General features: G+C 39.4%; 1 protein-coding gene across 11 annotated transcripts in view; it reads right to left on the bottom strand.

The window, feature by feature from the left end:
- Nucleotides 1-3,578: 3,578 nt before the first annotated feature.
- The window catches only part of bbx (BBX high mobility group box domain containing), a 223,989-nt gene continuing 200,187 nt past the window's right edge, over nucleotides 3,579-27,380 (bottom strand). For 10 of the 11 annotated variants that reach the window (XM_087992700.1, XM_087992701.1, XM_087992702.1 and 7 more), the window contains 4 exons: nucleotides 25,836-25,907; nucleotides 23,703-23,891; nucleotides 15,748-15,955; nucleotides 3,579-13,064 (listed from right to left, as the gene is read on the bottom strand). In XM_087992700.1, the coding sequence (XP_087848826.1) occupies nucleotides 12,977-13,064; nucleotides 15,748-15,955; nucleotides 23,703-23,891; nucleotides 25,836-25,907 (557 nt within the window). In that variant the 3' untranslated portion in view covers nucleotides 3,579-12,976. The remainder of the gene's footprint in view (nucleotides 13,065-15,747; nucleotides 15,956-23,702; nucleotides 23,892-25,835; nucleotides 25,908-27,380) is intronic. The other variant, XM_087992705.1, reaches the window with a different exon arrangement.

Genomic DNA, 27,380 nt, shown 5'->3' with positions numbered 1-27,380 from the left:
GGGAGCTGCTCCTACATCAGGTGATTGCGGAGAATAAGATTGTAAGACACAGAATTTATAGTAAAAGTTTCCAGTGTGATGTAACTGAAATTATATATTTTAAAAGACCCAATTGTTTGTTAAGTCTCTCATCTTTTAGAATGACCATACAACCTTGTCATGGTAGATGCTGCAAGACGTGTCAGATTGTCGACACGGATACCACCATTATGTGTGGGGACACCTCCCATCATGTATGTGACTCAGCCAACATTGTCCATATCATACGCTACAGGCAAGGATGCCCTGAGGCACGGTACATTGGCGAGAATAACCAGAAGCTACGACAATGGATGAATGGTCATGCAGAACAATTAACAAACAGGAGTCAGAGTTCCCAGTCAGAGAACACTTCAGTGGTCCAGGATATTTGACCTTGGACCTTCAGGTGAACGTGTTCCAAGACGGACTTCGGGACAGGCAACAACGAAAAGTGGCTGAGCAGAGGCTGAAAGCCAAGTTCAGTATCCATGGTAATGGCCTCAACCAGGACTTTGGGTTCATGTCACACTACAGGTGATCCCATTGCACTATATACACACATACAGACAGACATACATACATACAGACAGACAGACATACATACACACAGTCAGACCCTCTCTCATGCACTCCCCCACACACACTCTCACAGACTTAAACCACTTTACACTCTCACTCTCACACATACACACACCCTCTCACAGACACTCATAACATCCCCCCCACCAAACACAGACACCCAAATGCACACATACACATGTCAGTTTGTGGGGTGAATTTGTACTTGCAGAATTATATTTTACTTTGCTCAAAAACTGCATGAATCCATGTATGATTCTGAAAATCTATTTTTTTTTAATTAGAATCAATCTGACCATTGTGGCACAGACAGCCTCACAGGGAGTTAACACCTTCAATACATTATCTGGGCCAATATGACACCAATTGTTAAAGTGCACTTGAGAATGTAACTTTTTAAAAAAAGCTTTGCAATTTACATATGAAAGAACTGATACCAACATGGTCATTCTAAAAGATGACAGACTTAACAGTCAGGTCTTTTTCAATATATAATTTCAGTTACATCACACAGGAAACTTTTGCTATAAATTCTGTGTCTTACAATCTTATTCGCCACAACTACCTGATGAAGGAGCATCGCTCTGAAAGCTAGTGCTTCCAAATAAACCTGTTGGACTATAACCTAGTGTTATGTGATTTTTAACTTTGTACACCCCAGTCCAATACCGGCATCTACAAACATGACCTCATTGTTAGATAAGCCTGATGCTACTCCTGATAGCCAGAGTTGATCTCTTAGCTCAGTAGCAATGATAATATAGGAGAAATGCTGGGTCATGAGGTTGCACATTGCAGTTGAATGTAATTCTGCTTCTAATGACCCAAATTGGATCAGAGCTGCTCATATTTGAGTTGCTTTATTTATTTGAAGTCTGTTCCATTTTGTATGGTGATAATACATGCAACTTTCTGCTTAAAAATATCTTTAAGCCAGACAATAAAGGTTAATTGTTAAGGGTTAACTGCAATTAGCAATTGAAGGAAAATGGAAAAGTACATGAAAAACAAAAAAAACATAAGAACTGCAGGTGTTGGAAATCAGAAACAAAAATAAAACCCAGCAGGTCTGCCAGCATCTGTGAAGGGAAAGCAGAGTTAGGTTTCAGATCAAGTGACCCTTCAGAACAGCCTATTTTGACTGGGAGGTAACCACATGATATGGAATTATGTGTGACAATCATCCTATTGTGCAGTTGCATGGGGCCACCTAGATTTATTTTAGCTTGCTTTAAAGGTTGGAAAAGTACTACAGTCATTCCAAAATGAAGATCCAGCATGTTCAGTAATCTCAAATTCAGAATAGTAGTAATACCACAGGCTTAGCCCCATTCATTGGACTTTTTCACCATCAGTCTAGGAATCAGGCGAGAGAAAGTGAGATAGAGTTCCAAATGCCGGACATCACCCACCAGGCAGTGAGTCCTGCTTGTTAAACATATCTAAAGTAGGTAAAACTAATAGATGTATGCAAACTAATGAGTGAATCAAAATTATATTAAGCTAATAAATCTGTTTTATATTAAAGCACGTCTTGTATGCATTTTGAGCAGATCTTAAAGATGCTATTAGACACTTCCAGCCTAACAATACAGTACTACACAATTAGATAGAGGATATCCTCAATGTGAAGAAAGGCTTCATCTCCATAACAACTAGGTGAGAAACTCTGACCAAACTGTCTTGGATGGACACATCTGGAACAAGCAGATTTTTTCCGTTGTTGGTACCCTCACCACTTCCACAGACCCAGTGTCACAGTTATGTCCTTTATGACGTGGCAAGGTCGGCCAATAATACGCTATCAGGCTATTCTTGTCAATGGACACTGACGTCCTTGTAAATCTCTTCTGAACTCTTTCAAATTTAACAAAATCTTTCCTATAGCAAGATGACAAAAATTGAATACAGTATTCTAAAAATGGCCCCACCAATGTCCTATACAGCTGCAAAATGACCACCTATCTCCTGTATTCAATGCACTGACAAATGAAGAGGTTCCCTTGCCCATTTTGACTTGGTATCATTAGATTGTATGGAGTCCAGAATCAACGTTCAGAAGTCCCAGGGCAACATCTTCCTGATTGTACACTAGTGCGCAATACCCAGGGACGGTGATGTTTCAGACATTGCTTCTATAGTATAATTCTGAGAGTATAATTACATCAGACTGTTGCTTGATGAATCTGTGGGATAGCACTCCCAATTCTATCCCATGACCAGATATTGGTTAGGAGGACTTTGCCTTAGCAGCAGGCTGTCGATCGCTGCAGTCATCTCCAGTGCCTAAGTTTGTTCCAGGTTGTCTGACTGGTTTCATTATTTCTTGATTTTATACAGGGTTGGTCCAATGAATGGCTTACAGGCTGTTTCAGAGGCAGATATAAGCCAGCCACATTATTGTGGGTCTGGAGTCACATTTAGGCCAGACCAGCTCAGTATGGCAAATTTCTTCACTAAAGATCATCAGTAAACTAGGTGAGTATTCACTCTAATTGATGATGGTCACTATTTAGCTAATTTTTAGTTTGAGATTATTTTAAATTATTTTAAAGCAAACATGCTGATCTGTTATACACGTTTCCCATAGTGGAGACAAGGAATGTAGCTTTACACTCTATGAGCTTGCTGACATGAACAGCTAACTCAAAGCCATTTTATCCCGTTGCCACCAGCAGTGCTCAAGAATTTATTCCTTATTCCAAAAGATTGCTAGACAATCCAGAGAGGTGGGTAACTCTACCTACATTTAATGTAGCTTAGTTAATTCAACCAAGAAACTAACATTGTGATAGTTATATTTAAAAGTATATTTAACTAAACTAGATAAATAATATTTTGCTAAATTCAGCTAATTGAAGGTGAATAAAGTTCTTGCATAAACAATTCAGTATTTAGAACTGATTTTAAGTTAACTTTCGTTATAAATCATGAGGATTGAATTTCCTCATAAATAATCATCTCACTCAATTGTATAATACTGTACAATATGCTTTATTGCCTGCTAGGAAATAATGATTAAGAATAACACTGCAGCAGCATACAGCATTATAACAGAGGAAAAAGGAAATGTGTTTCAATCACAAAACTAAACAGACAGGCAATAAACAGTACGCAATATAAAATGATCATCTGTCAAATTATGCAACTTTTATATAATTAGTGGCTTTAAACTCTTAATTATCAGTAGTAAAATTTCTGAATTCAATTTCTACAGAGCATATTAGTAAGAAATATATAAGGGACTCTGCTCAAAGCAATACAAAGGAGCTATATACACAGGCACCTTCTGTAACAAGAACTGATTCTCATGTAATAGGGATATCCGATCATCATCATGAAGTTTGCTTCACGTTTTCAAAATTATACTTCACTGAAATTACTCTTCTAGGAACATCAAAATGAGAACCTACAGCAGTCTCCCAGTTACCATGAGTGTGTTTAACCAAATAGCTTACAACCACATTCGTTCTGCAAGATTAAACTGAAGATGATGTTCAAGCACATCACATGTCCTTTCCGTTAATGTTCTGAATTGTTGTACACTATTGAACATACAAATAAAGGCTCTATGTTATCTACTTTGTTGCCTGCAACAAGGAGAAAAAAGGCAAATATTTCAGTAGAGCAATGATGTCACTGAGCATCGAAAGTCATAACATCTGCTCTGTGCATGCCTAATAGTGTACTAATCCTGCAAGTAATTTTTGAATACCACTGCAATGGGTACCACACTTAGCTAGTCCTTTTCGGACGGAGTAGGGTTATCCAGAAGAAAATCTGCAATAACACGGGGCTTTTACATCTTAATCCTTTCTGCAACTGATCTCAAGACCTCACACTTGATATTAAGATGGTTTGTCATTGAACAGCCAGCTCTTTGGAAGTGCACTGACTTGGACAATGTAACTCAAGAAATCTGTTTAACAAGTTTATACAATATGAACAACGGCAGAGCATTTTTAAAAAAATCATCATTAGGCAGCCTCAGCGTGTGACTTTTAGGTTGTATAATTGTGTGATGTAATTATGTTGCTAATTTGGTTACTCTTGTAAATCGCGATGTTATAAAGTGTTGGATGCATGAGTTTAATTAATGCAATTAGAAGTTTCAGCACCTTCCTGAGATATCAAACTGTGATGAAACATTTGCCACCAAACACTGCCATAATGACAGTGCTGGTATCTATGGTTACATTTACACACCTACATTTTATTGACATAAATAATTTGCAGCATATGAATCATCAAAGGCCTCCAAAAAACCGAAGAACTGTTGATTGTGATCTGTCTCATTAAAAGAGGGGCATTTGTAGTTTTGCTCTGTGCTGATGCAGTTTTGGCATCACACCCATTGGCTCATAGTGGACAGTTGTCCAACTCCCTGAACCAAACACCCAAATAATAAAATGCCAGTGAGTCAGGAGGATCCTTCCAGCTACACCAGTGAAAGTTCACTTGCTGTGAATGTTCAAAGAAAGCATTCCATACTGATCTATGCATTTGCAAAGATTGGACAGTTGGCATGACAGTCAAAATCCAAAGTATGGAATGATAATAGCACTGTTGAAAGAATATCACCAATCTAGATTTGAATTGAAATCAAAAGTTACAATTGTAAAAAGTATAAAAATAACACAATCAATGTCATTTTAAAACATCACAATGATGACTGCCAAACAAGCATTAACTGCAACAGATCTCAAGACCTCACACTTGATATTAGGATGGTTTGTCATTGAACAGCCAGCTCTTTGGAAGTGCATTGACTGGGACAACGTAACTTAAGAAATCAGTTAAACAAGTTTGTACAATACGAACAACAGCAGAGAATTTGTTTTTCAAAAAAAATCACTGAGCACCCTCAGCATGTGACTTAGGTCTGTATAAACAGCATATATGACCTAATTATGTCACTAATTTGGATTTAAAAGATATAACAATTAATATAATAGAAACTTTCTTCGGGATAATAATGAACTGATTCACTGTGTGTGGACAGACGACTGTATTGGACATGTAAACCGGCATTTCAACTGCCATGAGACAAATGTAAAACTTAAAATGAAATGTTGCTCCACTTTTTTTTTAAACAAACTAACCATGTTTTTCTGTGCACAGTTTACTTTTAGTTCAAAATCAGACTGATTATTCAACTTTAAGTATTAACTTCTCACCTTGTTGTGCTACTGAAATCTCTAATATGTCAAATTAATTAAGTGCAAACAAATGACAAAATTACCAAAAGCCAAAAGCATGTATAACCCTTTGATTGTGTGAAACATTTTCTAATCTTCCTTTAAATAGTCTCAGTATTAAAATCAATGTCTAGAGGTCATAGACATTTAGAAAGATTAATGTTGATTTTCTGGAATAGTCAACATGGATTTTCCTGCCTTCTGTAATGTAATTATTTAGGTCTACATTTTATTTGAATGAAATACATTTCACTTAATACTTGTAGATCAGGAAACATCCCTGCACTTTTTTTGGTTTTAAAATTAAAATCAATTATACATCATTGAACTATTTCACCCCACCCTTCCACAAACATTAAATATTTCAGTCTATCAGTCAAACCACCATTTAAAAATATACTACTGGAATCATTTTGTTAATTGTTCTACAACAAACTTGAATTTATGAAACATTTAACTGTATCATACATTTGGTCAAAAATACAGTTCCATCTGTTAGTTCTCTGCCAACCCTTTGTAGGCTACATTCTATTGTTTCTAATGGTGGGCTATGTTTTATTACTATATATTTTCTCCACCATTATTTAGGTGCTGTAATGATCTTGCTACTTTCGCCATGACTTGAATTCATGACTGAAAGGGTATGGCACAAACATTTTAGCTGGTACACATGACTGGGTCATCAGAGTTATTTCTAATCTTCCAAACCTCTTTTCCAAAAATTAAACTTTTTAATTATTTGGAATCAAATAATATGTAAGAAATGCAATTATGAATGATCTCTTTGGCCACAAGGTGTTACTGCAGCAACTATATCCAAGACACCAGCTGAATAAAAAAGTTTAATTTTTGCAAAGGCATATTTGTCACCAACACCAATTGAAAAAAAATGTAAATACCTTACTAAACATTTTTAAGGCCAAATGAAAGAGTCTCCTAGAATACACTGCACATTTTGAATTTGTTAAATGTGCTTTACTTTAGATCATAAAAAACTTTACTCCAAGTTATATTATCCATTCTGTTAAAATTCTAACTTCATTTAAAATAAACATCTACACTCAAAAATTGTGCATGTTAGATTTGAGTTCAGAAATTACATCCACACAGCATATTCTCATAACCACTATGAAAGAGTAGATCAACATCCTAGGTTCAGTTGGCTAAACAAAACAATAATTACATTGCAGCAATAATCTGTTGCTACTTCAGTCACTACTCAGAGTACGGTTTAACGACAAACTAACTCTTGGCTCAGCAATTGTTTATTTATATGATAAATGAACTGAGCAACTTGAAAACCTGGGCTGAAACAAAATTAATTGGGCTAACTGTTAACAATCAGAATTAGTCAAATTTACAGTCTCCATTTGTCAGAAGTGAAGTTGCACCTTTAAGACTGCTGTATTGTCACCCCCCTTTTCTGTATCCTACATAACAAAATTTAGATATACACTCAATGCCATTCTTAGAACAGTCACATAGCATTATACTCACTATAAAAAGTGATAATAAGGGATTGCAGTAAATGATAAGTTATTGCATTTCCAAATAATAAAAGCTCCTTAATTAGAATTCACCGGTACAAGTTAATTGGATGGTGCTTTGTAAATAACACATTTGCAGCAAGGATCTGATGAATCCTCTTTATAAATGGAGCTCTAACTACATGATTGATTCCCATACAGAATAACAGCAACTTTTAGGTGCAAATCATCTTTCAGGTGCAACCAAACTTGCATTAAAATTTTTCATTTTAGCTAATTCTCTTGAAGTCATGATCACTGTAAATGAGTGACCGTTTCAATGATACTTTAAGCTGCATGTTTCTGATGGGAAAAGATGACAGGGGCACGGTAACGCTTGATTGCCAAACATATCCTTCCAGCAGGTAGCACTAACTAGCTGCAAGTGAGTTTTGGCTTTGAATGTTTCCAAATGACTCTGAAGAAAGTTACATTAAAAGAAAACTTGTTGCTCACAGCTTTGTTGTCCACAACAGTAAAAGGGAGTTAGGCAAAAATCAAAATAGGTACTTTATAACATCTGTGTAACCAACAATTGCAGTTTGAATTTATTGCCCAGTATATTCTTATTAAAAAAATCTGTGATTTTGTTAACCATCTTGCTGATAACTTATTGATTAGCAGTGAAAGAATTCTAAAATTAGAGTGCTACGGCAGACATTCCAAGTGCCTGGGAGGGCATCATCCTGTAGATAGTTATACATTTACTTCCTTTAATCTAATACTTCATTTGGAAATGAACAATTACATATTTATTTTCTTCATTAGATGGCAGGAAATTACACTATATCTTGTAATGCTTGGATTAGTGCATTTTATTGGCTTACTCTGAAAATTCAACACAGTTGCTATAACTAATGATGTAACTTGCAATGCCAGCTGTCAAATGCAGCTCCATGGTCTTAATATCGGCTTAGTCACAGCAACGCCTGGGGGACACAATCTACAACTTGGATACAAATCATTGTTGTTGCCACATTTACTAGGGATATTACAAAGTTCTTTCTCTGCAGCAACCTACTAATTTTACCTTTAACGACAGGGCATGTATTATACAGTAAAGTACAGGGTATAAATGCGTGGTTATATTTAGTTAGACAATCCTTATCTATAAATGTTCCATGGATACTTAATTCTGTATTAAACATTAATACTTCAAAAAAGGCCATAAGAACAGAATTATCCTGTTTGAAATCAACAGTGAACACTTAAACACCAAAGGTTAATCTCCTGTTTGCTAAATTTCCACTGTGAGATTCTCCTTGTTCTTCAGCTGAACACTGACTCCATGCTTAAGCAAGATTTCTGCCAAATATCTGTTGAAGTAGTTGTGCTGAAATAGGAGAAGCCTCAAGGAAATTTAAGTCTCAATTTAAACTGTTCAAGCACAAAACGTAAGTATCTGTTAATGTTTTAAAAAAGGAAAATATACAGTGAGCCATTCCTGAAATCCAATGATATAACTCTCTTGCCCACTTCAGTGTTGAAAGAATAGTAGGTTCACTCTGTGGTAACTCTTGCTGTTCTCAATGCTTCTGATACAATAAATTATTGCAGAAAAAAAACCAGACACAGGAGCATATGTATATTAAATATCGATTCTCCCAATCCATGAATGTTAATGTGCTTCAGTATAAGCAAATGGGCACACTCCCATATTAGGCACCAGTATAGCTGATACATATTATAGTAGCGCTTTTAGGAACTCTCACATCAATGTTCATGAGCAAATCTTGGGGACAATTCACATGCTAAAAAGTGATATCAAGTGCAATAAGCTATACTTCAATGTCATCACACGCTCTTGTCACAATTCAAAGGAAGGAGATCATAGTTTAACTGCACATCCTACCTATTAATCTAATGGAAATGTCACTTAATGGTAAAGGAAACAAAAATAAATGCAAAAATACAATAATTGTATTCTACTTGGTCAGGCATAAAAAGTAGACATTTTTTCTCATTATACTCAATTTTCGTGTAAAAGCATTATTAACATTTAAATACAGTAATGTGTACTTTTTCCATTTTTAAATATTAGCTAGACTTTGGGCAAAAGCTGGTTCTACAACAAGGAAAAGACATATTTCTAATGACAAGCAAAGGATGGCAATTGCACAAAAAAGTTAACAAAACGTTCTTTACAGCTAGAATGACAGTGTAATGAATTATTGTATAAAGCAGTCACACAAGGATCATGTTACCAGGATGGGTAATTCTGTCTTTACTTGATGCCAATGGAAGAGATGTGCAAACCTCAAACTAACTGAGAAACTGTTCTACCAATCTTTAAGTAGCTGAGGACAACGCAGCCTTCTTCCAATTCATTCCATATAGGTTATGGCATAAGTTATAATATTCCACTTGCATTTAGCGAGCAAAGGTCACTTTTTGCCTTAACTGTACAGTTTAGTTTAGACCCTGATTCCCATTTAATTAAGTTTAATTAACTCAAGACTCATGTAAAGGTTCCAGCATGGTTTCACAAGAAAAGTTTCAGAATCTGTTTGCAAATGCAAACAGCAATTTTATGTCTCACGATACTCTGTGCTGCTCAGCATTAGTTCATGGATAAATTAATGGCAAACTTCAGACACAAGTCAGGGGAAGAATTTTTGGTTTACAAGTTCGCAATGCTTTATTAATAGAGAGGTGCAACTATTTCCTGGTACTCAACAGTGAAAACCCAAACTTCCAAATTAAGCAAATCAACAATGCAGCAAAAGCTTTCTCAAGATCCAAATGCCTACTTTGCTATAGAAATCTGAATAGCCAATTCAGTGCTTTTTCAAATCCAAGTTACATATAGATGAACTGAACAAGGAGGAGAATGTGTCATATGGGGAGAGAGTGGGCAAGTAAACCAACCTTTTTCAGCATTAATATGTAAAAGCTGACTCATGATCCATGCTAGAGTAATTATATTCATGCTGTCAACAAAACTGACAAGTTCATCTGGAAATTCAACGTGAAATGCAATCATTCTTCATAGTTTGGGCCCTGTTTGGATCTAATGGATAACTATTCTTGCTCCTCCACTCTATGCAAATTTTAAGTATGAATTACAAACTGGCACAAAATGGCAGTGAAATCTGTATTAGGATGAATGCCTCTAACTATAAAACTACTAACCTTATGAATTGATGATTTTCAAAGGCAAAGAAGTAAACATCATCCCTATCTGAAATAATTAGATTTATCCAGGTTTTTATGTTCTGCATATTTTGCAAAATTTACTTTCCTGCACAGTCCTCTTTTTACTTTTTCTCTCCTATGATGATACTTTATATTGATGCATTGTTTTAAATATGACCACAGTACTACTCTCACCCACATACCACCCCATTCTGGTCAACAGTCTGTTTTACACCCAAGACAACAGAGTTGAGACATAAGTTCTGGTGCTGATGTGTAAACATTTTCAGCAGCACACTCAGGTATCAGTGGATACCCAAGGGTACAGGTAATCGCAGGGACGCTGATGAAAAATAAATTAATGTAGAACCAACTGAGAGATCAGCTGATGCAGCCCAAGATCGCAAATGAAAACTGCATCTTAATTGTACCAGTGATTCATGAGGCCACGCAGCCATAATGGAAAGTGACATGTTTTAAAAACCTTGAACATTACTTCTTTTAAGGGCAACCATTACATACCTTTCTTCCAAGTGCCTATATCTAGAAGCTCAGATGAAATTAAATCAAACCCAACCCCTTAGGATAAAAAAAAGCCTATTTATTTGTTAGGCAAAATTAGTATTCAACATGAGGCATTTTGAATAAATTTATAACAGTCATCGCAGAAGCCAAATTACAGAAAGGTATATTGAAAAGCACGAACAAATTTAAAACTCAAAAAGGCAATTGTTGTGCAGGTCTATTGTTCTTTCCTGCCACCACACCTTTCTAGATTTTTTTTGGGTCACAAAATCTGAATTGAGAAGCCAACATTTCTTAGAAGTTTCATATCAGTTACCAAAACTTTAACATTGCTATAAATGTGACAATTTATCAAAAATACTCAAGATTAAAATTAGACTAAATTTAAATGTGTTAAAATCATTTTTGCTGGAGTCAGATTTTGCTCAGGTTTAATGTGTGTTCAATCCAGGCAGAATTAGATTTTGTGTATCAACTACAGATTTGTTTAGCTCAGACAGCAGCACCTAATACATGTTTCATTATAACTGTGCCATGGTATTTATCATTAGCTTTTTATTGCAAATTCCAGTCACAATCTTCTAAAAGAACAAATCATCTCTGATGTGAACAGCATGTACTACTCCTTACGTGAGGCTTATAAAGACTGGGTATATTACATACAATACACCAAATAACCCTGCAGATTTCCCAAAAATAGACTGTCTTGAACAATTAATACCTGGTATTTGTTGATGTCAAGATGTCGCACTAACAACCAAAATGCTCAGGCAGCAACTGGTCTTGTATTACTTCACGGCACTGAAAAACTGTCTTTGTGTGCCTGCTCTCAAAATTGTGCAACTGCTTTAAATCATCATTTATAGTCCATGTTGTTTGCCATTCTGGTAACATGATCTTCAACCAATATGGGAAGAAAGATATTTTGCATTCAAGCTAAGCAGTACTAAACATCAGTAATTCTAGCTGTTGGTCTGACAGAAGACTTTTTTTTTCCTTTGTGCTGATATACTTCTGCAACCTGAAATAAAACCTGAATATCTCCTCAGTAATTTGTTGAATTAGTAACCCTATAACCATCATAATAATCATTCACTGTAAAAAAACACAGCAGTGCAACAGTTGGGACCTAAAAAGCTTTGCAGGATTTCTGCCACTATTAGTGCCTAATTGCTTAAAAATAAGCAAATTACTTTACACATCTTAACAGTATATTGGAAAACAGTCACATCCAGTAATCTGCCCCAATGCAGGGTCAGTGAGGTTTAGCAAGAGAAAGCAAAAATAATAGGTATTAAATTGTCATGGAAAACAAAAAAAAAAGCTAAAGATTGCGTGTGTAACCAAAGGTACTTACTGTCTGCACAGAGACAGATTGTGCTATTAAACTCAACTACAGATTAACAGATTTCAACTAAATAATGGCGCCGTTGAAATAAAGTATCTTAATGCAATGGGCAAATGTAAAGAACTTCCAATAATATTTTTCCTGCCACATCATTTCAGTAATCAGGCAGAAGTTCATGATTAAAGTTTCCATGAAACTCAAAATCATAATGTGCTTTAAAAAAAAGGAAAAACAGAGGTTGACGATATCTAGTCACTAGCACAGTGCATCAGTGTTACTTGAGAAAAGCTAGAATTTGCAGCAAATTTGAGTAGCTCACACTCTGATCGTGTAGCGTGCAGTGGCAAGAATTGCCAGTAGATTTCATGGGCAGTTGTTCTGTGTAACAGCTATTCTTTTTGTATACCAGGTTGCCTTCAGATAGGGAACCAAAAGCTGAAGAAACTGGTTTAGCTCCACTCGTAAATGTTTGATGCTCAAATTGTGAGCCTGTCCCATGGGGCTTTGCTGAACCAGTGTTTCCCAGCTGCTCTATGAGGTACCCAGCCACGGCAGGGTGCCATTCCGACAATGCAGTCAATATCAGGTCAAACTGACCCATCTCGTGTGTTCCAGACTTTGTAAAGATACAAAGCAATAATGCATTATTGGTCTGCACAGGAGATAAGTACTGAGGTTTGTGCCATTTCCTTAGGCTGTCCATCATGGTTTAGAGAAACCGCACGTTGGCCTCTGCAGATGAAAGAAACAAAAGAGAATCAATAGTACAGATACACAGATTGATCAACAAGATCAACCAGCATTATAGAGTCATAGAGATGTACAGCACGGAAACACAGACCATTTGGTTCAACTTGTCTATGCCGGCCAGATATCTAGTTCTACCTGCCAGCACCCAGCCCATATTCCTCCAAACTCTTCCTATTCATATACCCATCCAGCTAATTGTACAATTTCCAGCCTACCACTTCATCTGGCAATCCATTCCACACATGCACCACCCTCTGTGTGAAAATGTTGCCCTTTAGGTCTCTCTTATATCTTTCCCTTCTCATGCTAAACCTATGCCCTTGAGTTCTGGACACCCCCACCCTAGGGAAAAGACCTTGTCTATTTACCCTATCCATGCCCCTCATGATTTTATAAACCTCTAAGGTCATCCCTCAGCCTCTGACGTCCCAGGGAAAACAGCCCTAGCCTTTTCAATCTCTCCCTACAGCTCAAATCCTCCAACCCTGGCAACATCCTTGTTAATTTTTTCTGAACCCTTTCAAAGATTGTACTAACACCAAGACTTTCTTGGGAACATGCACATGATGATGGTGCATCTACTAACAACCCTTCTGTATTCAGACTGAAGAAGTGAAGTATTGAGAATAGTGCATTTACTTTGTATGCAAATCATTCACCTAGATGGTGAAAACAGACTAACATGACATGGACACTACAAGATTACATTTGTGAAATTAGAATCTTCTCATTAACTTTTAAATTGGCCACAACAAGATTGACAGGCATACATTCTGTCTCCATGTGAAGCACGCTTTATAAATGATAAGATCATACAATCCCTACAGTGCGTAAAGAGGCCACTCGGCCCCTTAAGTCTGCACCACCCTTCCGAAGAGCACGCCACTCAGATCCCTATCCGAACCCTGCAACCCTGAATTTCCCACGGCCAATCCATCTAACCTGCACATCTTTGTGTGAGGCAACCAGAGCACCCAGAGGAAACCAATGCAGACACCAGGAGAACATGCAAACTCCATGCAGTCACCCAAGACTGGAATTGAGCCTGGTTCTTTCGCAGTGTGAGGCGACAATGCTAACCACTGAGCTAACACGTGGGCTCCTGCCTTTGATTTCCTATTCTTCTTTCTTAAATAGCTAAACTAATGGCACTGTTGGAAGCAAAGTAGTACAGGCAGAAAATAATAACAAAGAAAGTTGACAGGAAGTGCTACAGATACAACGTTGTTAATATATGGGGGCTACTTTTGTAAGCTTGCCCCAAGGAAAGTTGATTTTTTTAAAGCCCAATGATTAAAGACGGAAGACCTATTTTATAGGATTCCTGTTTCCTTGAATTTGCTCATAGATTTGTTGGATTTCAGGGAGTGTGGGCGTGGCATGAAGTGAATGAATAGAGTTGGGACAAACTGGGAGATGAACCTGGCCTTGTTTCCCTGGGACAACAGTGCCCAATAAAACCTCATGTTACAGCTTTCCCACCAATGCTACTAACCAGAGGGTCTTCAGGGTCCTATGTGTAAGCCAAAGACTGGAAGCTGATTTTTTTTTTTAATGCTGAGCAAACACACTGGGTGATCAAAGGGAAATTTTGTGGTCTCAATTTTATAATTAAAAGGCTATTCCTACTGCTCACCATTTTTTCCAAGCTGGGATGGGTGGTGGGTTGTGACCTGGCACATGTTTCAAATGACAATACCTTTGCTATTTAAATGCTTGTTCCAAATACAACTGCCCCTTAGGTTACTATTTTCACTGGGGTGGGTTCCTGAGGACTTTGAGAAGCAAATCAGGTAGGCCAGTTTATGAACATTGGCAGAAAACAGGATATTTCAACAAATGGGTTGAAACATTCTTGTGAACATTAATTGTCATAATTAGTTTGAAATGTTAAAGATGCCAGTAATGCAGTAACGTGGCCCTCCATTCAGCCTTTTTTGTTGATACAGTTGTGACACTCCTATAATGTAGAGGGAATGTTTATGCAGTTGTAAACTGTTAGCCCTACTTGTTGAAAGATTTCAGTGCTTTTAACTTGATCTTTCTTTGGAATTTATTTTAAAAGCCTGTTTTTCCAGTGGTCCAATGTCCACTCTTGCCTCTCTCTTTCATATATATCCAAAAAAACCGTTAGAGTTTTCTTTTATAATACTAGCTAGTTTAATGTTATATTTCATCCTCTCCCCGCTTATTGCCTCTGGTTTCCCACTAACCTTCACCACATTGTTTGCTTTTGCTCTGTCAACCATGAACACAGCACTGATCGCTGTGGAACCCCAGCACTGCTGATCTGAAAAGAACCCGTTACCTCCACTCGCTGTTTCCTGCTGATGTGCCAATTCGCTATTCATTCTAACATGATGTCCAACACCATGGGCTCTTATCTTATGACTTAATCTGTTGTAAGGTACCCTGTTGAATGCCTTCTGGAAGTGCAAATACCACACTGGTTTCCCTCTATCTAGTCTGTTTGGGACTTCTTTGAAAAATTATAATAATTTAGTCAGACATGATTTCCCTTTCATAAATCCGTGCTGACACTGCTTGATTAGATTATGATTACCCAAACGCTATGCTATTACTTCCTTAATAATTAATTCTAGTACTTTTCCAACAATCCTGACTATTTTTCTATAAAATGGCAATACCTTATTAGTCACCTCACCTATGTGCATTTTCCATTGCTGCAACTTCTGCCAGGGCAGCTAAACTGAAGAATGCTGGGATTGCAGATGTTGTTTGTACTTCTGGAGAAATGCTACATGCCTGTTGAGTTTCTGAATGACTATAGTTGACTCCACCAACAGAAATGTCTGTCTTTAATGGCTGTTTTTTCTTTTCCTGTTTACAATGTATCTTCTCCTTTGTCAGATCTGCAGAAAGTGAAATGCAATTAGGAAATGGGGAACTTTAAAAGAGAAGAAAACCAAAAACTGTAGACTCACTTCAAAAGTGAATTACTTTCATTGCTTTAGTCATTCATTTCTATATATCCATTTTTGACAGAGGAATGTTGACTAACCTGAAGATCTCTCATTATTGTATAATCCGCCAATTGCAGAAAACACATGCAGTGTTTGGTCTGTTCATGACCTGTTTTTATAGGCAACTATTTCACTTCTCGTGATTCACTATACACGAGAGATCAGGAAACCACATACAGCAAAAAAAACATACACTTTACTCTAAGATGGAGAAATAACTACCATCAAAAAAAGGTGCAACACTGTCTTAGAGTTTCTAAGTATGGTCACAGAATAGTACACCAACACTGCAGCCTATTATCAACAAATCCAAAATAATCGCAGATGCTGGAAAATCGTCAGAAGAGTTCCGAGATAGAGTAACCAGACTCAAAACGTGAACTCTGATTTCTCTCTACAGATGCTGCCAGACCTGCTGAACTTTCCAGCAATTTCTATTTTTGTCCCTGCAACTTATCAATTCTACTTGCTGATGCTATTTTTGTAGGATTCTGCAGATAGGGTTCATTCTGAAGTATTTTATTTATCGTGAGACTTCCTCAGCAATTTATTAACTTAAACAGGGTCTATTTAAATATTTTGAGAAGTAAGTGCAGTTATCTAGCTTAAGAACATGTTTAAAGAATTACCATTTAGGAGCAAAGATTTGCCTAGATTAATGTGTAAGCTCGTGGAGGGCAGAAAGCAGGATGCTGAACTGGTAGTCCAGAAGTCTGATTGTAGCAATCTGTGGACTAGCAGGGGACCAAATGACCATGACAGCTATCAGATTGTTAAAACTCACCTGATATCTCATGAAGATCGTTCATGGATGGGAACCTGCCATTACTGTTCAATGGTATATCCTGTGCCATATTTCAAGTGTTATTGGAAAGTTACATAGATTAAGTAGAGTTGATTCAGTTTAGATGGAAACCTCAGATTTATTCAATAGCTCAGGCTACAACTTGCTGTTACAAACAACAATGAACACAACTCCCTTCTGCTGGACTGCAGATGGCAGTTGGTCATGGTATTTCATCCTGCTTCCTGACTCATTAGCATATTCAGCCCTCTAATAACAGAGATTCCTTCCTCAACCCTGCCATCCAAGATAAAGTGGCATGTACTAAGAATGGAAATTTACATATATTTGAGTAGCTGTAATGCTATTTACACAGAAACAACAATCGAAAAATGGATGCATTTAACAGTCGGTTTAACAAAGAGGTGGCTTGACAACTCTCTGGATGATGCAACCTTCCAAAGATTTAGACTTTATACTTGGGTGTTCAAGTTATGAATGAGTTGAAATCGCTCAGAGTAGTTGGACCGTTCCATATCACCTGTCCTTTGTGGAGAAGCTTATGAAAAAAAAACACCTTTGACCACAAGTCCATCAGGAAGTGGTCAGCGCATAGTGTCCTTGAGACCCTTCAGGAAAAGGAGAGGGTGGATCCTATCGAGCGGTTCCCTGAGCACACTGTCAAAGCCATTTGGCAGAATGCCTCATCACCAGAACTTTCCAACAAGCACCAAGACATGGCTTGGCTGGTGGTGAGAAGGGCTCTGCCTGTGAGATCCTTTATGCACGCCCGGACTCTTAGCCGCACCGCACGCTGCCCTCGAAGCGGCTGCGGGGGGGGGGGGGAGAACGAGACTGTCACACACCTCATTCTGGAAAGTGCCTACACAGAAGAAGTCTGGAGAAGAATGCAGTGGTGTTTGTTGAGGTTCGTCCCGAGCAGCGCCGTGACGCGGGACTCAGTGCTCTACAGTCTGTTCCCCGGGATGCACACAGAGATGAACATCAACTGTGTCTGGAGGATCATCAACTCTCTCCAAGGACGCTCTCTGGGTGGTCCGAAACCTGCTGATCTTCCAGCTGAAGGGGTTGACCCCGACTGAGTGTTACAGACTGGCACATTCCAAGGTCCAGGAATATGTGTTGAGGGACGCGCTGAAGCTTGGGGCAGCTGCCGCCAAGGCGCGGTGGGGAAAGACCACTGTGTAACATCTGCCTGTCTAAGAACAGGGGGCCCACGCAGTCATTTGGGCTCTGCTGACGCCTCAGCTAAATATATGGACATCTGATTGATAAACGTACAGACCTGTATATAAAAATTATAAATTCTGATCTATGTAAATGTTTACGTATGTATGGCATGACCAAACTGTACAGACCATCAAATTATTTTATGAATAAAGTATATTTTGAAATAAAAAAATAAATCTTGCACTTGCGCTGCCTGGCATCCTGTTGCGAGGAGGCAACTTCACCATCTCCGAGGTTAAGGAGGTGGTGGGCGGGCGCCTCCTCGTCACCGATGACATGTACAAGACTGCTCCCCTGAGACGGATTAATATGTACCACCCAGTGGGTAAGAGGGAACGGTTGGCCGTCCTGCAGCAGTTTCCACTGTTGCTGGCTATGTCCAGGCCGGTCATTCTGGCTGGAGACTTCAATTGTATCATTGATGCAGATGGGGGGGGGGGGGGATCACCTGCAGACGGAGCGCAGCGTAGATACACCTGGTCACGGGCAGACGGGTTTATCCGCTCAAGGATAGATTACCTGTTTGTGTCTGAAACGCTCTCGGTCAGATCCACAGACGTCAAGCTGGTGTTCTTCTCTGACCACTGCCTCCTGCTGGCCGACTGTCACCCACAGGACGAGCAGCGGGCTGGTAAGGGAACGTGGAAGCTGAACACAAAGCTATTGATACCAGTAAACATTGAGGAGCTCAAGAGGCACTACGCAGGTTGGAGAACTGTGAAGGCCCTCTTTGAGACCCCAGCGGACTGGTGGGAAACAGTAAAAGAGAACATCAAGAGGTTCTTCATCCTCAAAGGTGTTCAGGGGGCGGGGAAAGCTGTCCCAGCTCCAGGAAAGTATGAGGAACTTGCACCTGCTGCAGACATTGGGGGTCGATGTCATGGAGGACCTCAAGGAGGTGAAGGGCCAGCAAGCCTCGCTCTTTGCCTCGGAGGCCTCCAAGATAATCTTCCGGTCCAGGGTCCGCTCAGTGGAGCAGGACGAGACGTGCTCACGTTTCTTCTTCCAGAAGGTGCACAAAGAGAGCTCCGTGCTCAGCAGCCTGAAGGAAGAAGATGGCTCGACAACGTCATCTCAGGCTGACGTCATGAGGATCAGTAATTCCTTCTATGCCAGTCTTTATGACGCGAAGCCAACTGACTGCGCGGCCTCCCAGTCATTCCTGTCCTCTATCACAGAGGTCTTAGACACAAAACATGGGAGAGGCTGGACCAGCCGCTATCTCTGGACGAGCTGACCAAGGCCTTCCAGTCCTTCGAAAAGAATAAAACACCCGGAAGCGACGGCTTACCGGCCGAGCTCTACTTTGCTCTGTGGGACTTGATTGGCCAGGACCTGTTGGAGGTGTATGTCAGTATGCTTCGGGGCAGGTACCATGAGTGAATCCATGAGGAAAGGCATCATCATCCTCATCTACAAGCGGAAGGGGGAGAGGGAGGAACTCAGAAATTGGAGACCAATCTCACTATTGAATGCGGATTACAAAATTTTGTCAAAGGTAATCGCCAACTGGGTCAGGTCTGCTCTGGGGTCGGTGATTCACCCTGACCAAACCTGTGCTGTACCGGGCGGGAAGATCGCTGAGAGTCTAGCCCTCCTCAGGGATGCGATGGCCTACTTGCAGGAGAGGGTTGGACACCTGCCTCATCAGCCTGGACCAGGAGAAAGCCTTTGACAGGATATCACACACGTATATGAGAGATATTCTCTCCAAAATGGGCTTTGGGGAGGGAATGTGCAATTGGATCAGACTGCTCTACACCAACATTGTCAGTGCAGTCTCAATCAATGGGTGGGAATCAGATAGCTTCCCAGTCAGATCTGGAGTCAGGCAGGGCTGCCCTCTCTCTCCTGCCTTATTTGTGTGCTGCATAGAGCCATTTGCTGATTCCATCAGGAAGCCTGAGAGCCTGAGAGGAGTGACTATTCCTGGCAGCGGGGGCCTGCAGGCTAAGGCCTCCCTGTACATGAATGACGTCGCCGTTTTCTGCTCGGATCCGCTGTCCATGCGCATGTGCATATGTGACCAGTTCGAACGGGCCTCGGGGGCCAAGGTAAACGGAGGCAAGAGCGAGACCATGCTCTTCGGGAACTGGGCCGACCAATCCTCGATCCCCTTCACCGTCAGGACCGACCACCTGAAGGTGCTGGGTATTTGGTTCGGGGGGCTGGGGCGTGCGCCAAGTCTTGGGAGGAGCGTATCAGCAAAGTGGGGCAGAAACTGGGCAGATGGAAGCTACGGTCGCTCTCCATCACGAGTAAAAAATCTAGTCAGCAGGTGTGAGGCACTGTCAGTTTTGTTATATGTGGCACAGGTCTGGCCTATTCCCAGAACCTGTGCCGTCGCAGTCACCCAGGCCATCTTCCATTTTATATGGAGATCAAAGATGGATCGGGTCCGAAGGGACTCGAAGTATAAAGATCTGGGCAAGGGGGGGGAACAAACACACCCAATGCCACCCTCACCCTGATGGCCACCTTTGTGTGTGGCTGCATCAAGCTGTGCGTGGTTCCCCGGCACGCAAACTCCAAGTGTTACTACTTACTGAGGTCCTACCTGTCCCCAGTGTTACGAAGGATGGGCCTGGCCTCGCTGCAGCAGAACGTTCCAAGTAGTTGGACTGTTCTTTATCACCTGTCCTTCGTGGAGAAATTTATGAACAAAAACACCTTTGACCACAAGTCCATCAGAAAGTGGTCAGCACAGCGTCCTTGAGACCCTTTGGGAAAAGGAGAGGGCGGATCCTGTTGAGTGGTTCCCTGAGCAGACTGTCAAAGTCATTTGGCAGAATGCCTCATCGCCAGAACTTTCCAATAAGCACCAAGACATGGCTTGGCTGGTGGTGAGAAGGGCCCTGCCTTTGAGATCCTTTATACACGCCCGGACTCTCTGCCGCACCGCACGCTGTCCTTGAAGCGGCTGTAGAGGGGACGAGAACTGTCACACACCTCCTTCTGGAATGTGCCGACGCAAAGGATGTCTGGGGAGGAATGCAGTGGTGTTTGTCGAGGTTCGTCCCGAGCAGCTCCGTGACGCGGGACTCCGTGCTCTACGGTCTGTTCCCCGGGACGCACAACGAGACGAACATCAACTGTGCCTGGAGGATCATCAACTTGGTCAAAGATGCTCTCTGGGCGGTCCGAAACCTGTTGATCTTCCAGCTGAAAGAGCTGACCCCGACTGAGTGTTGCGGACTGGCACATTTCAAGGTCCAGGACTACGTGTTCAGGGACGCGCTGAAGCCTGGGGCAGCTGCCGCCAAGGTGCGGTGGGGAAAGACCACCGTGTAACATCTGCCTGCCAAAGAAGAACAGGGGGCCCAAGCAGTAAGTGGGCTCTGCTAAAGCCTCAGCTAAATATATGAATGGTAAACATACAGACCTGTATATACGAATGATTAATTCCGATCTCTGTATGTAACGAAATGCAAGGTGCGCCTATGAATGGCACCACTAATTGTACAGATCATCAAAATATGTTATGAGTAAAGTATATTTTTGAAATTAAAAAAAATCTTGCATGTTGATTGTTATCATAATGTATGCCTTCCTCACATTCATTATCCAAGCAAATTTTTGAATGCATTTTGTATATATTTGGATTTGTGTACAGTTCCGAATTGGCTTCTGCTCCTTCTTTATCTCACCCCCTTTGATGTTGTGACTTTATTTGATCAAATGCATTGCACATTTTGGGAACCTCTAAATATCTCCTGTATAATTCTGAACTTCTGTCAAACTACAGATTCGACATGTGGATCATGCACCGTCTTCATTTTCTCTTGTTTTGTGAAAGGTTTGCCCTCTGTATCTCTGAGAATCTGGGACAACCAGGTTTCCAAACATGACCTCTGATAGTTATAGCACACCCATCTCCAAAGGGAGAACATAGTAACATACCCTACACTTTATAATGAGTGCTTTGAGAATGTGAACCATTCATTGACCGAGATGGCTGGTTCTGGGATAATGTGATGAGGTGGTCATTTGGTTTATACTCCATTTAGCACATATAATCTTGAAAAAGTCTGCCTTTTTCAATGTAGCTCATTGTCAGATATGATCTCTCCAGGTGTACCGAACAGTGTGAATACTTGCACTCGTTGTGTCCACAATGGACATGCTTGAAATGTCCTTTAACTGACAGGCAATTAGAATTTTAAAAAATAGCTGGCAATGAGGAGAACATTATTAACCATGGCGAATAAGTCAATTTCGGGCTGAAGGTTCCTCCACTTTGAAACTTCATTGTGGTCAGTCATGTATTTGCTTCTACTTTTGCAGGTTTCTGGCCCACTCCCTGTTGTTGCTGCTACAATGATATGCATGGTTTTTCAGTGGTCATTGCCTTAGGGTACCCTCTGGTTGTATCTTTGGAAGCAGATTTATTGCATTGGCAAACCCAGTGTCTTTTTGCACTTTCCACACTGCCCAACTATAATGGTTTCATTTTCTTTTTCTCCCATCCTTTAGCAATGTTGCAACTTTCCTTTTTCTCCAAGAGGTCTTTTTGGAAAGCTCCGATAGATGTTGAAGTTTTAACCAACTTTATTATCCACTCAAGACAGTTCAGCCTCTGAACAATCACAGACCTTGCCCTTGTCAGTGCATCCATGATAAAATGGTCAATTGATTACTGTGCCTTTAATTTACCATCTCAATGTACAACTGGTTGTAGTATAAACAGAAAAACATTTATTTTAAATTAAGTCCCCATTCACCTATTTACCTCAAGTCCAATCTCTAGGAGTATCATTTTCCACTTTTACAAGTAGATGCCCATGTGGTCATGTGTATCAGAAATAGTGCTGAGGTGATCATGCTCCCCAGTGTGCAATAAAATGTGAAAATCGCAAACTACTTTCTGATTTACTGTGATCTTCCACAAGCTTTGCAACACCAGTAGCTCACTAACAGAAGTGACATTTGAGCATATGAAAGAAATTAATTTGCATTGCTCACCCACTACTTAACTATTAAACATGCTAGAGAAAGGTAGGGCTTTGCACATTCAGATGTAAGTGGATTGTTAATGATGTGCTAAGCTTTAATTACTGTTGAACAAACTGAAAATGTAGGTTCACAGTATGTAGTTCCAATCTTTAATATTTCACATAAGCTGAGGATACCATGAAGGACCCTCCTCCTCAAACTCTCCCCTCGTGGGTGTGGTGATCCTCAGGTTAAACCTCCATCAGCCAACTCTCACTAATGAGAGAGCAGCTCAATGGTTCAGTAGGACAATGGAGATTTTACCTTCATTGTTGGAGAATTTAAAAATAAATCTTTGAACTTTTCTTTTGGCATCTCTTTCTCAATATTTCACTTTCTGTTAATGATTTTTATACTGAATTCAATTTTCTAATTTATATTTCCTGGCTTGTAGTCTGCTGGTCTCAGGAAAGATTTTTCAATCTGATTGGTCTGTTTTGGTTACCTTACTCACAGACTCCAGATCCCCTGTAGAGGGCTTGGCACTGGAAATGGTATCTTAGTAAGGGAACTGTTACTCAAAAACTCTCAAAGTGAATGGTAAACATAGTGAATGGTAAACTACATTCCTACACAACTGATCACAAAATCTGACCATTTTCCACTTACCCCCTGCAGGTGACAAGCGGCCATCAGCTGTTCGGATTAAATGTGTTATTTTTGTTTTTCTAGCCTTGCGCTTTTGGCTGCCAACGAGAGGTTCTTGTGTAACAGCTGTCAGTGGGCTGCTTGGAACCAATGCAGTATGGTCTGCTTTCTCTGCATGTTCCTCAATGTTTGAATCTGGTGGTGCTATGGCTGAAATGCAAGAAACAATTGAGTCAAAATTCACCATTCTAACAGTATCCATTCACATAAAGTAAGACTCTTCAGTTAGCTTGCTTGCAGAATACTGCTGTTATTTATTGACCCAGCTTCCCATTCCCAGGTATGCATACAGTGATTATATTTCTTTCATTGATGCAAGTCTGTCACTTGCTATTTATTTATAGAGCACTTTGCACCACTATTCTATATCACTAATACATTTTTCTTGGTGCACAATTTAACCCCCCAGAGGTGGTGAGAAAATATTTAAACAAATTAGCAAATAAAGAGACACTCACCCTTTTCTTACCACCTCATCAATTAATCTCTGGGCAACCCTCTCAGCCTACTACTAACTCTATCCTGTAGGAGAAAACAGAACTTACCTTTCCATTGCTGGATTTCAGAGGAGCAGATTTCAACCAATGGTTTTTGGGACTCAGAAGCTGCCAGTCTCTGTTTGATTGGCAGCTTCTACTGTCCTGGGACACCATTATCAAGGCTTGTGATAGGCTCATAAACATGGTTATGCTTTGCATCCTCTTAACAAGCTGAGTCATGTTTACTGAAGGTGGAGATGGAGAGTTAATTAAAAATGGGAAATTTGCACCCTTAATGTCTACAGTTGAATAAATGACTTGATCTAAAAAAGGTACACTTGAAATTCATGTTAAAAGAAAATTCAGTTAACTGACTAAATGTCTTTCAAGTATAACCTCATTAACCAATTCAATCACTATAAAATATTGATGTCAGGAACTTATAGACTTTTTTTCCTAGCTTCCAGCCAATAGTTAATCCTTCTAACCCAAATACAGAAGTAAAGGATTATTACAGCCCTGAAATGTATAAAATGAAACAGGAAGCCATAGATAGTCTGTACAACATCAGTGACATAATGGATGACAGAATGCACGTAACTAGCTGCATGGTTAGAACGTGCCTTAATCTTAGTACTTCCAGCATTTAAAGACAAATACAAATCATATTGGCTCTAAGAACTTAATGTAATACATCATGTTTGAAGTATATTCCAAATTTCACCAACAGATAGGGAGAAATGTGATCACTTTTATACTTCGGACTTTACTTGGTCACTGCGACTGAGGTGCTGAATGATTGAACAGAGCATGGTTCAAAGATTTGCCATGATGTTTTATGGTTAATTAATTATGTCTTCCTGGATTAATTAGAATATTAGAAATGTTTAAATGATCATTGTTGTGAATTACTGTTGATGCAAGATTTGAGTCTTTTAAAAATGCCATATCTGTTTTTGTAGTAAAGGCTGCATATTTACATTCTAGCCATAACATGGAAATCAAAGGATCTTCGGTAGCAAATGTTTTATTATTAGCTCACTGAAAGTGGAAAAAACTCAGATTAAATTTCAACATAATTTTATCTCGTCTGGTCTATTTTATTCACACAGGGGAGGTATTATAATCCCTATTTGCAATACCTAGACACTTAAAAGGTCTATTAATGTAAAGAGTGTTTTATTGTAAGAATATCACTGCAGTAATCCATTTACTAGCCTTTACACTTAGTTTAAACTCTTTCACAGTTAGTTAAATTTATGATTATGGCAATCTAAAGAGATTAACTGGATATCATTACCATGGATTTAATTATATTCCAACAAGTTACCATGCCACAATATTCAACTCAACAGTCTCATTGGGGCACTTCGGCCATTATGTACAAATTTACATGCATGCGTGACATCCTCTGGGAACAATTAAGGCGTTTTATGTGCTGATTTCCATCCATGCTTCACAATGTGAACATCTGCAGTTATAGCACTTACACAGAAGCTAGATCATACCGGAACAATGAAAGAGTTTAAGAGCTGAGGCCATCTCTTCCCTTACCTCACTCTACATCAAAAAACATCAGTTCCACCATGGAGCAAAAATGAACCTTTATTAGTACCTTTATCAGTTAAATGATGTGTCCCCTTTTGGTGTTTACACTTGCTGACTATTTTCTGAGATGGAGATGATCCTAAAAAAATATAAATAAAAAATACATAAAAAAGAAAATGCTGGTTTTCACCAAACGGGTTCCTAATTCCAACAGAATAATGGTAATTCCACAATCTGTTCTTGCAAATGGAAAATTAAAATACTTCCGTGTTGGCACACTGGTCACTTTCAGAGGACAGTATAACTGCTGAAGGAAATGGGGGAGATAATGATGACAGCAGTAACAGCTGCTGTAAGGCATAAATATACTAATTTACTTAACGTTGAATATGTCTCAAGAAAGGCAAAAATCAAGTGCTCTGACTACATCAACTGCCACAGAAGAAAATCTGGCACTATCTGTACCTAAGTACTAAGTTCAAATACATTCTTGTTCCTGTGTGGTCAAAGACAAAAATCAATCTTGCACAATGTTGCATTCCAAATGTTCAACAGAAGAAAAGTCTGTTAAGTTCTCCTACCTGAACTCACAAATGTGTAATTAGTCACAGTGTTGAGAACAAAATTGTTCATCACTGGACAAATGATGAACAATTCATTCAGAACAATAACAGGTCACTCCATCAGATAGTCACATAAAAGAAAACACTTTTATATCAGTTATGAGGTGGCTAATACTTGCCATTTGAAAAACACACTATGCACTAGCAAATTGAAGGAAAATAGAGCTCATTGAGTTTGAATCTGATTTCAAACTGCCACAAATTCAGGTTTATTGCATTTCTGCCAGCACATACATGGACACAAATGTTAGTTTTGACCTTACAAGAAATTTACTAATTGTGCTTGGGTATTTCCAATGCTCTGTTCGGAATGGTACCTTGTTTCACTCTCACCCCTCCTTCCTCGTAGCTAGTTGACATTGTAAATTATTGTCAACCCTCAAGTTCTATACTTCTTCCCTTCAAAACTATAATCATCAAATACCTCCTCCAATAATCTCATTCTCTGTTCTTGAAGTCTTTTGCTTCATCTTTAACTTCAGTTCACTTGAATGGATTGCCAACCTTATCTTTACCAAAAAGCCATGTTTGAAATTCTCCAATTAGATTTCTGTTGTAGTCATAGTACAGAAACAACACAAATCAATGTCAAATATAATATCTCTATAACTTTGAAGATAGTGCGACAAGATCCCATCTCATTCTCACCAACTTCTTTGTGCAGTTTTGGCACAGTCATCCAAAACACACTCCTTCAAACCCTTTACTTCATTGAATGACAGTGTTTTTTTGTTACACCCTTACCTATTGTATCAAAGTCAGAATATCTTCAGCGGTGGCTTTGATTCTATTCTTCTGGAGACAGGCTCCTAATTCCATGCTTTTCCTCTCAAACACATTTGCACATTAACCTCCACATGTTTGGGGTTAACTCCCATATAGTTATCACACCTACCTCTGCCTTTCCACTCCCTCTCAATCCCAAACTGCTTGTGTTATCAGATCCTGTTTCCATTTCTGTTGAATACCAGGAAGTCTCAAAGATCATC

This window comes from Chiloscyllium plagiosum, unplaced genomic scaffold (assembly GCF_037043375.1).
Source record: "Chiloscyllium plagiosum isolate Xiang-an unplaced genomic scaffold, Cpla_swu_hap1 HiC_scaffold_12, whole genome shotgun sequence".
NCBI lineage: Eukaryota > Metazoa > Chordata > Chondrichthyes > Orectolobiformes > Hemiscylliidae > Chiloscyllium > Chiloscyllium plagiosum.
This window is presented reverse-complemented; position numbering and strand designations above follow the sequence as displayed.